Source organism: Onychostoma macrolepis, chromosome 11 (assembly GCF_012432095.1).
Source record: "Onychostoma macrolepis isolate SWU-2019 chromosome 11, ASM1243209v1, whole genome shotgun sequence".
In the NCBI taxonomy this organism is placed as follows: domain Eukaryota; kingdom Metazoa; phylum Chordata; class Actinopteri; order Cypriniformes; family Cyprinidae; genus Onychostoma; species Onychostoma macrolepis.
In genome coordinates, this window is record NC_081165.1 from 19,077,468 (window position 1) to 19,091,181 (window position 13,714).

General features: G+C 37.3%; 1 protein-coding gene across 6 annotated transcripts in view; it reads left to right on the plus strand.

The window, feature by feature from the left end:
* The window catches only part of atp2b4 (ATPase plasma membrane Ca2+ transporting 4), a 118,683-nt gene extending 105,352 nt beyond the window's left edge, over positions 1-13,331 (plus strand). For 3 of the 6 annotated variants that reach the window (XM_058791994.1, XM_058791997.1, XM_058791995.1), the window contains one exon: positions 6,917-13,331. In XM_058791994.1, coding sequence (XP_058647977.1) covers positions 6,917-7,159 — 243 coding nt within the window. In that variant the 3' untranslated portion in view covers positions 7,160-13,331. Of the gene's footprint in view, positions 1-1,075; positions 1,278-6,916 lie in introns of all 6 variants that reach the window. The other 3 variants (XM_058791996.1, XM_058791998.1, XM_058791999.1) reach the window with 2 other exon arrangements.
* The last annotated feature ends 383 nt before the right edge of the window (positions 13,332-13,714 follow it).

Here is a 13,714-nt window from a genome sequence, read left to right on the forward strand (position 1 = left end):
GTTACAATGTAAAAATAATTGTATATAATTTTGTCATTTTAAAATATTTTTTTAAAGCTCCTTAAAACAAGATTATTTTTATTTATTAATTCCGTAAGTTTTAAGCTTTACACAAGGAAAAAAAAGCTATTTGCCAATGGCATGAGCCTTTTTTTAAATAAATTATTAAAAAATGTATATGATGTATTTTTACATCGGTTTTATATATTTTCTACTAGGCAAGACAAGTACTTGAGTTTTTTTTAATTTTTTTTATTATTATTACATTTTATTTTAACTCATTCTAATTTAACATTCTCCTATAGTATTCCCATATTAGCCTGAATTTCAACAGTCTGAAGTAGTGTACTTTCATTTTCATTGTGTAATCTTCTTTTGTCTTCTAAGTAAGTCAGTTGGGCAGTAATGTATGAAGGGGAAGGGAGAGTTCTAATGTGTATGTGCCCTGGATACGTCCGGACCCCCTGTGGTTTCAGATCACCGTCCCTGCTAATTCTACCAGACTTCCCTCCAAGCCCAAATGAAAAAGAGGCCTGAACAGTCTTCTTATTCTCCTCCCACCCCTTCGCTCTTATTCCTGATCACGAGCTGTTGAGCTGACCGCAAAAACACTATTCAACTAATTAGCTTCTTATCTCTCCCCTCACCCAAAATCCCACCACCCCACTTTTAAAATCCTCATGGATTTCTATTTTATATCTGTCATGCATGGTTAATGGTACACAAAGAAAGAAATAATTGGCACACGTACGATTCATACTCATCAGTACTTCATAGAGCTAGTTTCCTTTGTGCTCCCTTTCTTTTCACGGACATCTTCACAGCATTTCCTTTCTCCTGGAAAAAATAGTTCTCCACATAAAACGTTCCTTTTTATCTTCCTGTGCCAGCCCTTCTCCTGCCAGACTCACTTAGTACTAACCAAACTTTTTATTTGTGGGATGAGGGGATGTTCTCTTTTTCTCTTTCAAATAACAAATTTATCTGCTCTAACCTCTCCTTTTGGCCCCTTTGGTCTCTGTCTTTCTCTGTTTCCTTTTCTTCCTTCCCCTCGTCCTCTCCCTGTTCTTTGCAGATGGACGTGGTTTATACATTCCAGACGGGCCAAACGGCGGTGCCTGGGGCCCTGCGTCGCCAGCCCTCCGTGGTCAGCCAGCAAAACGACGCAAAAACTGTTTCTAGCCCCACCCATGTAGGGATTTCCTCTTCCTCCCTGTCCGCCAACTCTGCTGCGGCTGCTGGGCCGCCCGCCCCTGCTTCCTCTTCTACTACAGGCAGTGAGTGCCATATAACACACCGGCAAACTAGTAGTGCTGTTGCATGATGGCAATGCTGAATGCTTTCATGACCTGCCTGTCATCCTGCAGTAAATCAGTAACCACCCTTTTTTTAGACTGCTTTTCCTATCTCTCTTCCTCATTTTCATTCCTTTTTATTTTAGTCTGTCCTCACAATCTCCCAACTAAAGCTCCTTCTACTCATTATTTCTGTCTCTTTCTCATTCACTTTGCATTTCTTTCAATGCCTGAACTAATGCATCGTGTGATTTGAATGCAGACAGTCTTGTTGATATCTGCATGTGAGTTACCAGCGCCTTTCTTTTTTCAGGATGGCCAAACATTTAATTATTTAGTTTCTTTCATTAGGAGGAATAATTTTTATTATTTTACTTTATTCGGTTTTATTTGATTTATAGCCAGTTTTCATAACCACTGTGTCCTAACTACCCCTGACACAATGAATGGTTAAACGACATACCAATACAAAAATATCTTCCATGTAAAAGTTGCATCCATCAACAATGGCATTCAGCAAGACATTTTACAATTGCAATTTTTAATGCATTTTTCTGTCTAATGCCACAGACAGTGATATCTAATTGGCCAAAACAAAGTAAATATCAACACATTTAGCCACATTCATGAAATGCAATCAGAATTAAAGTCTGTGTCTTTCTGATAAGTAATCTGTGACAAATCATTGCAACAATTTATCCAAATGTTTTACAAGCATTTTGCACAGAAATGATTCTGCTTGTGTTTCATGAACTCTGCTGTATGATATTTATCATAGTTGGAGCAATAAGGTCAGTGTGCAGATATAGATGTTTGCTGCAATTTGGGTTGGATGTGCACACTTTTCTGTAATTTATTTTGAAGAAAAATTCAGCGCAGCTCTAAATAGCTGCACATTTCACATCAAATATGCTCAGTTTACCATTTTGTCACTTTGCTCAGCATTTAGCTGTCAGCGATGAAAGAAAAATTACCTGAGATCTGAAACTCGACATGTCACACCTAGTTAGGACGAAGCGTTAGATCTGAACATATGATCAGTCGAAGCCTGAAAACTGGTTTTAGTGCTGGCATCAAATTACTCAATGAGCCTATTCCTATGCTAGAACAGAGTGGGGTTAAATGCCACAGAACACAGTGTGCTACTCTGGTCAGTCATTTCTTTTCGATGCATCTCCACACAGCCTTTTATGTTTTTGACCTGCACGGCACATTCACTGTCTGATGAACCGCCGGGCAGAGAGACAGATGCAGGCCATTCACGCTACTTCCTGTTTTTTCCCACTCATGCTTTGTACTTCAGTCACGTTACAACTCTTGCCTTCCCTCTCTGACTCTCTGCCTGTCTCTGGACGAATTCCAAATGGTGTTTTTTACGCCCTTGAATGGGACGCCACATATAGGATCGTTACAAATAAAAGTGAGCAACTGAATTGCTTTACTGAGGACCCTTTAAAAAGGCTGTTAGCAAATGGTGCATGTGATAGAAGTAAATCTGAGGTTTTTAGACCTATTTGAGATCTTACCTGGGATTAAGCGTTCAGTTACTCTGCGTTATTTTAGTTTTCTTTACATGCTATTATAGTTGTTATTAAAAGTAATGTATTTTCGTGTTCAACTTTTTTTTGTACTAGTTAGGTTGATTCAGTTTTAATTTTTAGTAGTTTAATAAACAGTAATTGTATTGTATTGGTTTACCTTAAACATTCTATTTAGTTAACAAGGCAACATTTTAAAGTATCTTTCTATTTTTTTATTAATTTATAAAATATTCATGTTTTATAATATTTCAGAATTATTTCAATTAAACCTGTTTTTAATAGTTTTATTTTTAATTGCAACAGTAGCTAATAATAACCCTGTTTTCAAATATATTGAAAATTTGCAGTATGTAACACCCAGTTTTATTTACAACAGCATCATTACAGCTATAAACATGAATCTTAAGGATTTCTTAGAAAAGTAACAGATTTATTTATGATGTAGTGAATGCACTTATGAGCCCTACACCCTTCCGAGTGCTCCCTATAGCGAGTAGGGGTCATAATGATGCTCCCTTTCCTGTGGAATTCGCCCTCTTTTTCTCTTCTCCAGCACAGTCTCTCTCATTTTAACACCAGGCCTCTCCTTCTTTTCACAACTGCTTTCACACACTCAATCGCACTCTTCTCTTTGTATTTCTCTCTCCTTCGTTTGCAGCCTTACACTCACACTCCATGCTTTCAGCCCCCTCATCACACCTTGTGTCTTCTGCTCTGACACGTTATACTCTGTCTCCATCTCTCTTCATTGATATTCTGGAAGGAACTATGAGTCATGGGCTGTTTTTTCCTGCTTTCCTTATTTAGGTTGCATCAGTAGTGCTTTTTGCATTACACATCTGAAAGTGTGTGTTCATGCTCAAGGCAGATATAGGGTCAGAGGGTTCATTTCACCATAGATAGGAGCAATCCAAATATACAGACAGCTGGTAGGAAATTAAAGGTGCAATTAGGTTCAATCATTTTTAAAATAACCATGTGAAATTGGACAGATGCATTCCAGCTATATCCTGCCAAGCAGTGCATTAAAATGTTAACTGGGTTTTCTACAGAAATGTGAAGTGTTCAGAGTGGTTTTTACTGTCGATAATGCAGTAGATGGTAGGCTCAAATCAGATTATATGAGAATTACTAAATATGTAATTTAAATAGTAGTAGTAGTAGTAGTAGTATTGCTTGCACATATGGTTATAATATTAGCCATAATAACCAATTATTATTGCCACCATACAAGTGAGCACTTATAGTTTTGTACCATAGGAATATAATTTTAGGTCTACAGTCATCTTTTTAGTCATCCAAATTAGTGATTCAAGACGAGGTCTGTGAGAATTTATGAGGAGAGAGTAGATGCTTCACAAATGACTTTAGCCTGCTGTTCCTGCATTTTTCACAGGCTGATGGAATTTAGTAACTTAGCAGACATTCGTTTTATACATTCGGTTCTTCTGATCACTTCCTGTCCCTTCTGTGTTGGTGCGTTGGTATTTCATCTCTGCTATTTTAAACTAAGGCAGAAATAGTTAGACCGATTTAAAATAAAGGCTGTTGTCTTCCAGGATGCAGTGAGATCAGTTTCAGGTATCACAGCATAGTCGAGCACTTTGACACGATCTGACATGCAGCTTGGTTTTATATGCAAGGTTCACTCTGGCTTGGAGGAGAAAATCGGGAGAAAAAGCATGACCGACATAGCTGCATGGTACAAGAATGTAAACCTGAGAAATAAACAGGGATTGAACACACCAAGCCACTGCTGATTGGCTGAGCTGGCAGGGCAGAGGGTTCTTCAGACTTGTTTGTTACCAAGGGGAAAATCCTCCGGACCCTCGCAAAAAAAGTTACTCCAATTCACATCTGTCTTTATGATGGTTCTCAAGGTTGAAGCCATAAAAATTGCAATAGAGCAAGATTAGTTTCTGACGTTTTACCACACAGCACAGAGAGTCTCTGAGAGACCCAGAGCATATGTTTTGAAGAACTGGATGCACATGCTATGCATTTTAATGCTGTCTACTTGTGTTCCTAAGAGTTTATAAAACTCTAAACTCGAGTTAAAAAAAACCTTCCGTTTTACTGTTTAAAAAAAAAAAATGGCCATGTGATTTCCACAAAATTCAAATTCATATTAAAATAAATGACATCCTCAAGCAAAGGGAATGGTAACTTAACTGTACAGCGCTGATCAAGGATCCCTCTTATGCACGCACAATGGCCTGTCAAAACTCATTATCACAAAATGACCTGACAAACTTTTCTGTTGGCATTCCTGCATGTAAAGCAGCATACCTTTCAAAAGGACTCTGACGTCCTCTCTATTGGTCTGCATATTAAGTCTGTAGACTTTTATAACCATCGTACTCATAAGTGCTTTTTATGAAGCATTAAAACCAGGAATCGGAATTGTTTTGTTTTTTTTTTTTTTTTTTTTTATTATACATGTGTGCATGCGTGTGTGTTTTACTTATTTGACAGCATCTTCTCTGCTCTCTCTCCACCTCCTGACAGTTCTTCTCTTCTCCATGCCCTCTTGATTTCACCCCTTCACTGGTCTTACTCTCTTTTACAAAAGCAGAACTCCTACTGGTAGGGGTGGGTGTTTAAGCAGAAAATGAAATTAAAAAGCACCATGAAAATAGTCCATGAGACTACTTCTAAAGCCATGAAGTAGGTTTGTGTGAGGAACATTGATATTTATGATGTTATTTAATTCAAAGAAAAAGTATTTGAAAATCTCATGAAGCATTGTGAATGACAATCAAAACAATGGATAAATATAACACAACTGACTTAAAGATATCGATTGAATGTAAAACAATATGTATTTTACATTTATTGCAAAATACGCATTTGTTTGAAAGAATACAACACCTGACTTTATTTTTTTGCAGAATCATGAGTTGTGTAGTTTTAACCAGGAACTCCCATGTTAAACATGATTATTTAAAAAAAAAAAATATATATATATATATATATATATTATTAATGTGGTTTGGTGGCTTCAACAGTAGCTCTGCCTTTAATAGTTCAGAAGTGATTGTTCAAAATCAATTTCCCTGTGGAGAAAATAAATGGGATCTTTTTCCTGGCAGTTGCCCTCTATTAAAAATGCACACTTTTAGATGATGAGTTGAGCCACTTTTGATGCGCATTGCGACGCAACAAGTAATTAATCAATTAAAAATCTATTAAAGTCTCCTTAGCATTGCTTTTATTAATTCAAACAAAAATCAACTAAAAGCAGTTCTGAAGTAAACTTTTTATAAACCCAGTTTGGCATTGTGAATGAAGTGTAGCGTCCTTTTTAGTGGCACTTCCTGGCTATAAATAGTCAGTTAATCCAGATGTCATTTAATATTCACTGTAGTAATTCAGTGATTGTTTCTTGCCATGGTTGAAGAAAACCTTTGTAGGAAATCTTGAGTTAGCAACAGTAACTTCCCTTCTTTTCTTCCTGAATGTAATTACCACAAGTTATTTGGCACTTTTCTTTTTTACCATGCGGCAGCGTTTTACACAATACTCTCTTTCTGCAGCTGACCATTTCTACCAGTGTAGCGTTCTGACTGCTGTATCGCCCACCCCTACTGACAGGCTTTCATAAACCCAAAAGCGATGCTGAACATCTGCCATTTTTGGCTCCTATATCTTATTGAACAAAGATTGGTTGGATGTCCATCTCGTCTTGCAGTGGTTCTGTGATTGTGGTCATTTTTGTTTGTACCGTTTCGAAGCTTGTGATTGATATGGATGTGTCCCACTTACGGTTTTATGCTATGCCTGATTTCCTCATTCACTCGCCCCAAATAGGAAATTGCATCACAGTCATGGTTTGTATTCATTTTATCCCAGTTTCGCTATTCAAAGGTCTGTGCTGTTGTTTTTGTGTTGGTTTTTATTTGTTTGTTTGATATTTCGTAAGGAGCTTGAGTGCTATTGTGGAAATGAAATCATCTCCCACCACTGACCATATTTTTGTTCCCCTCCAGATCCAGCGCATCCCGCTCTGAAGCGGACCCCTTGCCAGTGCAATCCCACTAATTCCTTCTTCTTTTTCTGTCTCCCAACTCCTCGCTGCAGATTAAGGTGGTGAACGCATTCCGTAGCTCCCTATACGAGGGCCTAGAGAAGCCAGAATCAAGAAGCTCCATCCATAACTTCATGTCCCACCCTGAGTTTGTACCCCTCTCCGAGGAGGAATCCCGCGTCCCCACGATAGACGAGGACTGTGTAGAGATCGAGCACCTCCCCTCCTCTTCCAGAAACGGAGGTGGCGGCGAACCACCGGGCCGCTCTCTTCACAGCCATGAATTCTCCGTGTGAACCTCCCATCGTTCTCCTGTCCCGAAATCGTTTTTTTTTTTGTTTGTTTTGTTTGTTCTGTTTTTAAAGCCTGTGCACCACTCCTCCGGTGGAGCCCTGCTGATGCACATCTGACAGACAGCAGCACCTACAGCGGCCGATGGGGCGACTACGATCCCCTCACCCCCCACCCCCCACCCCCCTGCCCCTCTCGACTTGCACTGTGTTGGCAGCAGCAGCAGCGCTCTGTAAGTACATGCGGCTGTGCTGCAGCCCATGTGACGCATGGCCTAACTTACACACTAGAGGGCGACGCTGCGGCAAACGCCCTCTCTCAGCCTGTCACTGGCATTTTTATCTCTTCTACAGTTGTGATTTTTCTCATTTTTATATTGTCACGTCTCTGGTCTTGTGTGATGCTGTAATCATTTTTGTTATTTGTCCCAGGACTCTCAGTTACATAGTTCTTTTTTTTTTGTTCGTTTTGTCTCGTTTTTTTTTTTGCTGGTACAGGCGATTTATATTCATGCACTTCAGTTGCTATTCGAATAGATTTCTCTCTCTTTCTTCTCTCTCTTAATTTTCTCTGTTTTACGGTGGTTTGAAAAACATGGCAGTGAAGCTACCCATGTTGTTTTAGTTTTTAAAATGATTTTATTCTCTAATGGACGTTTTAAGTGGTTCAGACACTACATTCATGTCATGTTCAGACGTTGACACATTCGATGCTGTTAGGCTCATTTTGGGTGTTCTATCACTTTATATGTACAGATGTAAGGCTGCTATAGTGAACGTTAGCAGAATAAAAGACTATAATAAACTTATTCGTTAGCTGAGTTAAGAATACCTGATTGGCTCTTAAGGGGGCAGGGAGGGTCACCCTACACATCATCTCATCGAAATCACACCCAATGGGCATCTCTAGTCTCTTGTTTAATGCTCATCTGCCTCGAAACGAATGCCCAGCTAATTGACCAAGTACTTTATCGAAGGTACAGCACCTCATCATAGTGTGCATGTATCTGTCTTTAGATTCATCTGTGTCTGATTGTATGGGAATGGGAATTGTATTACTAACCTTTATGGGATATAACGACTAATAATAGGATTTTCTTTTTCCTTATTTCCTCTTTAGAAAAAAAAAAAAAAAAATGCGATAGAGGTGATTCTGTATGTGTGTACTTTCAAATCCAGTCTTTTTCCTCACCTCAGCTCTGCAGTTAGGTGTTCTCGTTATCTAACATCAGGCTGTGCTCCACATAAGCTCCAAGTTACTCAGACGGCACTGGTAGAGCTCCAAAATCCCATCCCTGAACTTAGCCTGTGAGGGTAAGGATACTGCACGTAGTAAGCATGCTTTTGCTGTTTTTAAAAAAAAAAAGAAAAAGAAAGAAAACACACTCTAACACACAATAGCATGTGGCAAGGGCCTCTGTTGGACCCTGTGAGCTCTGTTGAAACCTGGATGACAAACTAGATTGGACTGTTTTCATAAGAGTGCGGCCTCAACGACATGTGCTTTTTATTAGCTGAAACATACTACTGCCATAGACCGACCTTCCGCTCATACCAATCTAGGTTTGATGGATTCCTCAAATTACACCTTTTTCTACTTGCTCAGAGCCATATTTTATAGATTGTTCTTTTATATCCCATTGTTTTTGCAGTTTATTTTGTATTTCCAACCAAATTCGTAAAACAGACAGAGAGTCACTGCCTAAAGACAAAAGGAAAAAAAACAAAACAACCTAGATGGACCACTTTAATGTTTACGGAAAGGTTCCACAGCAATCGGCTGATGCTGCACTTCCCCCTACTGGCAGTTTTTGTTATTTCGCTTAAGTGGAACATGGTATGTTATTGTGGGGAAGCATGCATGAATTTCATATAAAACTCAATGTTTTGTTCCTTTTTTACAATTGTTCTGTATTTTTATATTAAGTACTTTTTAATATTTTGGGAAAATATATAAATATAGGTGTATAGGCCAGAGAGTTTGGTGACATGAGAAATTAGCAAAATAAGCAGTTGAGTACATACTGCAGTTTATTTATATATATATATATATATATATATATATATATATATATATATATATATATATATATATATATATATATATATATATATATATATATATATATATATATATATATATAAATATATATATATATAAATATAATATAAATATAAATATTTATATATATATAAATATTTATGCCATGTTTGTAACCACATGCGGTGTCCGAGCTGAGAAAGTTAAGTGTTTACTGTAAAGTCAAGGGGTCTGGTGGAGTTGTCAACAGAAGAGTGAGCATTTAATGGCCTTATCCCGAATAGCGTACTCTAAACCTGCTGCCCTAGATAGATGTGTGTAAAATATTATGATTTGCCACCTAATTAGAATGTTGGACTACAGTGGGATATGTTAATGAAAGGTTTTGAGGTTTTCGAACTCAACTTCTATGTTCTTTTAGACTGATAAAGCATAATTTATTTTCTGTGTGATTTCTGTATCACCCATTAAAGTGGCAAAGTGTCGGCTATGGAAAATAGAGATTATTACAGTATGTATTCTGTGTTGTCCTCATTTAACTTTGATTTGTCTTTGTGAAAAAGTTTTTGTCATACGCAGCTCTGGATATAAATGAAGCATACATACTGTATGTTACATGAACGTACAAGTGTATTTGACTTGATGTGGAAGCAGTCGAACGGTTTCCAGTTAGAGCTTTATATAAATTCTGCCAAAGTTTCGCATTGTACAGACTTATGTCTTTGTTCTTGTTCATTTGGAATAACTTATAACTGGATTTCATCCATATTTGGATATTTCTTTCCCATGAGGATCTAAAATATGCCCCCTTCACTTCTATTTTTTTCATTACTTGATCAGAATGGATGCAGAAAAAAGGGGGAAACGATCAAAGACATTGTCATTCATTTTCTTTTCTGGTTCCCTTTAATAGCTCTTTAGAACAATTTGTTATTGCACATGTTTTTCTCTCTCGCATTGTGTTAACTGAGAATCGCTTCAAGGTGTCGTGCAATAACTTTGAATTTTAATGCATTACTACTCTACTGAAGTTGTCTGACAGTTCTTGTTTGCTTGGTTGGGGACGGGAGGAAATGATACACCACAGCTGTAAATAAAAGATTGTTTTAAAACTGGAATATAACATTAAGTTATAACCACTTATTTTGCATATATTTAGTCCATTTACATCTGATGTTGAGTGAAATGAAAATTGTATTTGACTGCGGGGAAAGCAGTCAATAGAACATCTGATTTCTGTAATTCATATGAGAAACAGTAATATATACTGGTGTTATTTTTGTATAAACATAATATCATCGATGTGGCATGCATTACTTATAAACAAATTGGTGGTTCAAAGCAATATGTACAACCTGGTGCGATTTGGTATTTTTAGTGTCCTGTGTAGCTTAAACCACGCTGTACTTGGGGGGAAAAAAAACTGCATTGGAAAAAAAAATCGTAATTGTTCAATATATGTGTTCAATGTTCTGCATGATTACATATGGAATGAGGCGTCCCCAAATGTTTACTTGTTTCCAGACTGAATGTGACACACAAACATGCGCACGCACGCACACTCGCATCAGTAGACTCCGTGAAGGAAACACACACTGACTCGATGCTGTTTCAGAGAAGAACATTTCGTACCGAGGAGATGAAAGCATCTCGTTTCTTGTCTAGACATCACGAGAGAGCACTACTCCATTAAATTTCCTAATTACTGGGGCGTGGGAATTGGGGAATGACTGCCAGAGTATGTGCTTGAACAATTTCTGGTCTTTTTTTTACCAGTTACGCTTCGCTCTGGCTTCGTTTCGTTACTTTTATAGCCATAAGCAGTGGCTGTTGATTGAACTGCTTAATTGCTGAGTGGTACGAGCTTTGATGTTCCATCACCTTATTGTGTGGGTTACCGACTCCATCCAGACAGCTCTCTCTCATCCATGCATGATCCATCAAAGATGAAAGATGCTAGCGCAGTAAAGCTGAAGGACTTGCGTTTTCAAGGTAGGCAACAGTCGTACTTGAGTCCCCATTTCACTTTCCTGAAATGCACTGATTCCCTTTACTCTCTTTATTCCTACTCTTTTCCTCTATTTGAGGGCTTTGAGAGAAAGAGAGCATTGTTTAATAAACTCATACAAGGTAGGTTTAGCTATTTCAATTAGCCAATGAATGTGCAGTCATCAATCCAAAAACGTAGCTATCTTTTTTTTTTTTTTTTTTATTAATGCATGTGAAATACACTCTTAAAATTAGGTTATTGGCATCTATGGTTCCATAACATCCATGGAACCTTTCCATTCCACAAAAGGTTCTTTTGATTATTAACATGTTCTTCATACTAAGAGGCCGTTCACATAGAATGTGTCCATTACATCGCACTAAATCCCATTGTTTTTGTGTGTAAACTTGCTACATGGTGTTATAAAAATGCAGTGCTCAAGGTAAAGTAAGGGCCGGGTTCGACTTTTGACAAAAAAATAAACTATGATGCTCAACAAAAGAAAACGACGTCTTTCATTTTCACCATTCCACTGCATGTGTCTCACTCTCACATTTTACAAAGCTAAACCGCATTCTGTGTGAATGGCCTTTACAGAAGAAGATGGTTCTTTTGAGAACTGTTCACTGAAAGGTTCTTCAGGAAACCCAGAGTGGTTCTTCTATGGTAATCATATGAACCACCCCCCGGAACCATTCATTTTAAGAGTTTAGATCAAAGCACATCATTACCATTTATTCTCATCATAAGCAGAATCATGTCATTAATGACTTAAGCTATCCAAATTAGGTTTCTGTTACTTTTACTGAATAAGATCTCTTTGAAGGACAAGGGCTTTGCTTAGCGAGGGATAAAATGTTGGAAAACAATCTGTTTACAGTCACTTTACATCTACAGAAATGTAGTGTTTTGTGAATTATTATTATTTTTTTTACATCTCTAGGATCACAGAAGTGCCAATGGACCATATGGACAACCTGCACCACTGTGTCTGATTGATTTAGTCCTGAGTAATTGATTAAAAATGAGAAAACTCTGTCTTTGATCATTGGTTTTGGGAAAGTGTGGCGGCCTTAATTGATTCCAACTGAAAGTGAATATGTTTTGCATTTATTTTGCATAATTGAATTGAAAATGTCGACTGGTGAATTTAAAAAGCCCAATGTGTCCTAGTGTCATGTATGTGTTTACAGTCTCTCTAAGATGCCAGAGAATATGTGCTCACCTAATGTAATGTAGTTTTAAGGGCTATAAGGTGACAGTAGGAGGATACACTGTTACCGAATCTGTGTCTAATGATGATAAGTTGACTCAAAATGTTCTTATCGGAAAGTAGTGTACACTTGATTTGTTTTCCATTGTCAAAGTGTGAGTTGAGCTCATTTTGATCCATGCTAAATTCATGTAATGTTGACCCAGCTGTGTCAATCTTAATGCTGCATGAATGGGAAAAATCACCATAAGCAGCTGAATTACCATTTCATTAATTGTCAATGCACACTTGGAGTGAACAATTGAGTATGTTTTGGATTCAGACAACAAAGTATGTGCGCGTGTGTGTTAGAGAAGATCTTGATCTGACAGTCACGACCGGTGTCTGCAGTCAGTGTGTGTTTTAATTGGCGAAAAAAAAAATCTAGATTTTTTTTGAGCCCGTCTTTCATTTAGCTTTTTTGAGAATCATTATCATACTGAAATGTCAGTTCTGCTTGCTTCGAACTATGCAACAGATTCATTGGATTAAAATATGATGAATTATTTATTCTTCTCTTAGCTGTCATAACAATGCGCTCTCTCTCTCTCTCTCTCTCTCTCTTTTCCTTTCCGTTTCTCTCTCTGTACGCTTGCTTTCTTTTGTCGAAGTGAATTCAGTCATGCCCATATTTCATTATTTATACTAACGCAAGTGTATTATCTATGTTATGTATGTGTGTGATGTGCACACATTCAAGTTTTCTTTACTTTTTTGTAATATATGATCATGTGGAATGCCTTGTTCTTTATGTCCTGTCGTTTAAATCTAACAGAACAAAAATGGGGGAAAAAAAGGATAATCAAGCAATTGAAGTCAAAGTTATTATATAAACTATATATACATATATACAAATATCTATATATAAATAAAGCCATTAGAATTTGAAATACAATGAGGCTCATGTCCTTGTTTCTTGATCTCTTTGCTATTATTTCATCTAAACCACTAGATGGCACAAAAACATGGTTTAGCACTTTCCAGAACATTCGCTTTTCAAGATGCACGTGAAGATTTGGCTGATCTTTGACTCGATCGCGCGCAGCAGCGCAAAGTTGATTCTGTGCTTACTTGATTTAATATTTTATGTTTTTAAAATGTTGTAGATTTAAGTATCAAATGAAAATCGCTAAAAATTAATGCATATATTTTGAGACAAAGGTCTTCTTTGATTTTCAATTTTGTTTAAGATAATTAAAGCAACAGTTTTTAAATAATGAAAGAATATGTAAAAGTATGGTATTTGGGGTAAAAAGCGCCCCTGCTGTTGGGGCTAAA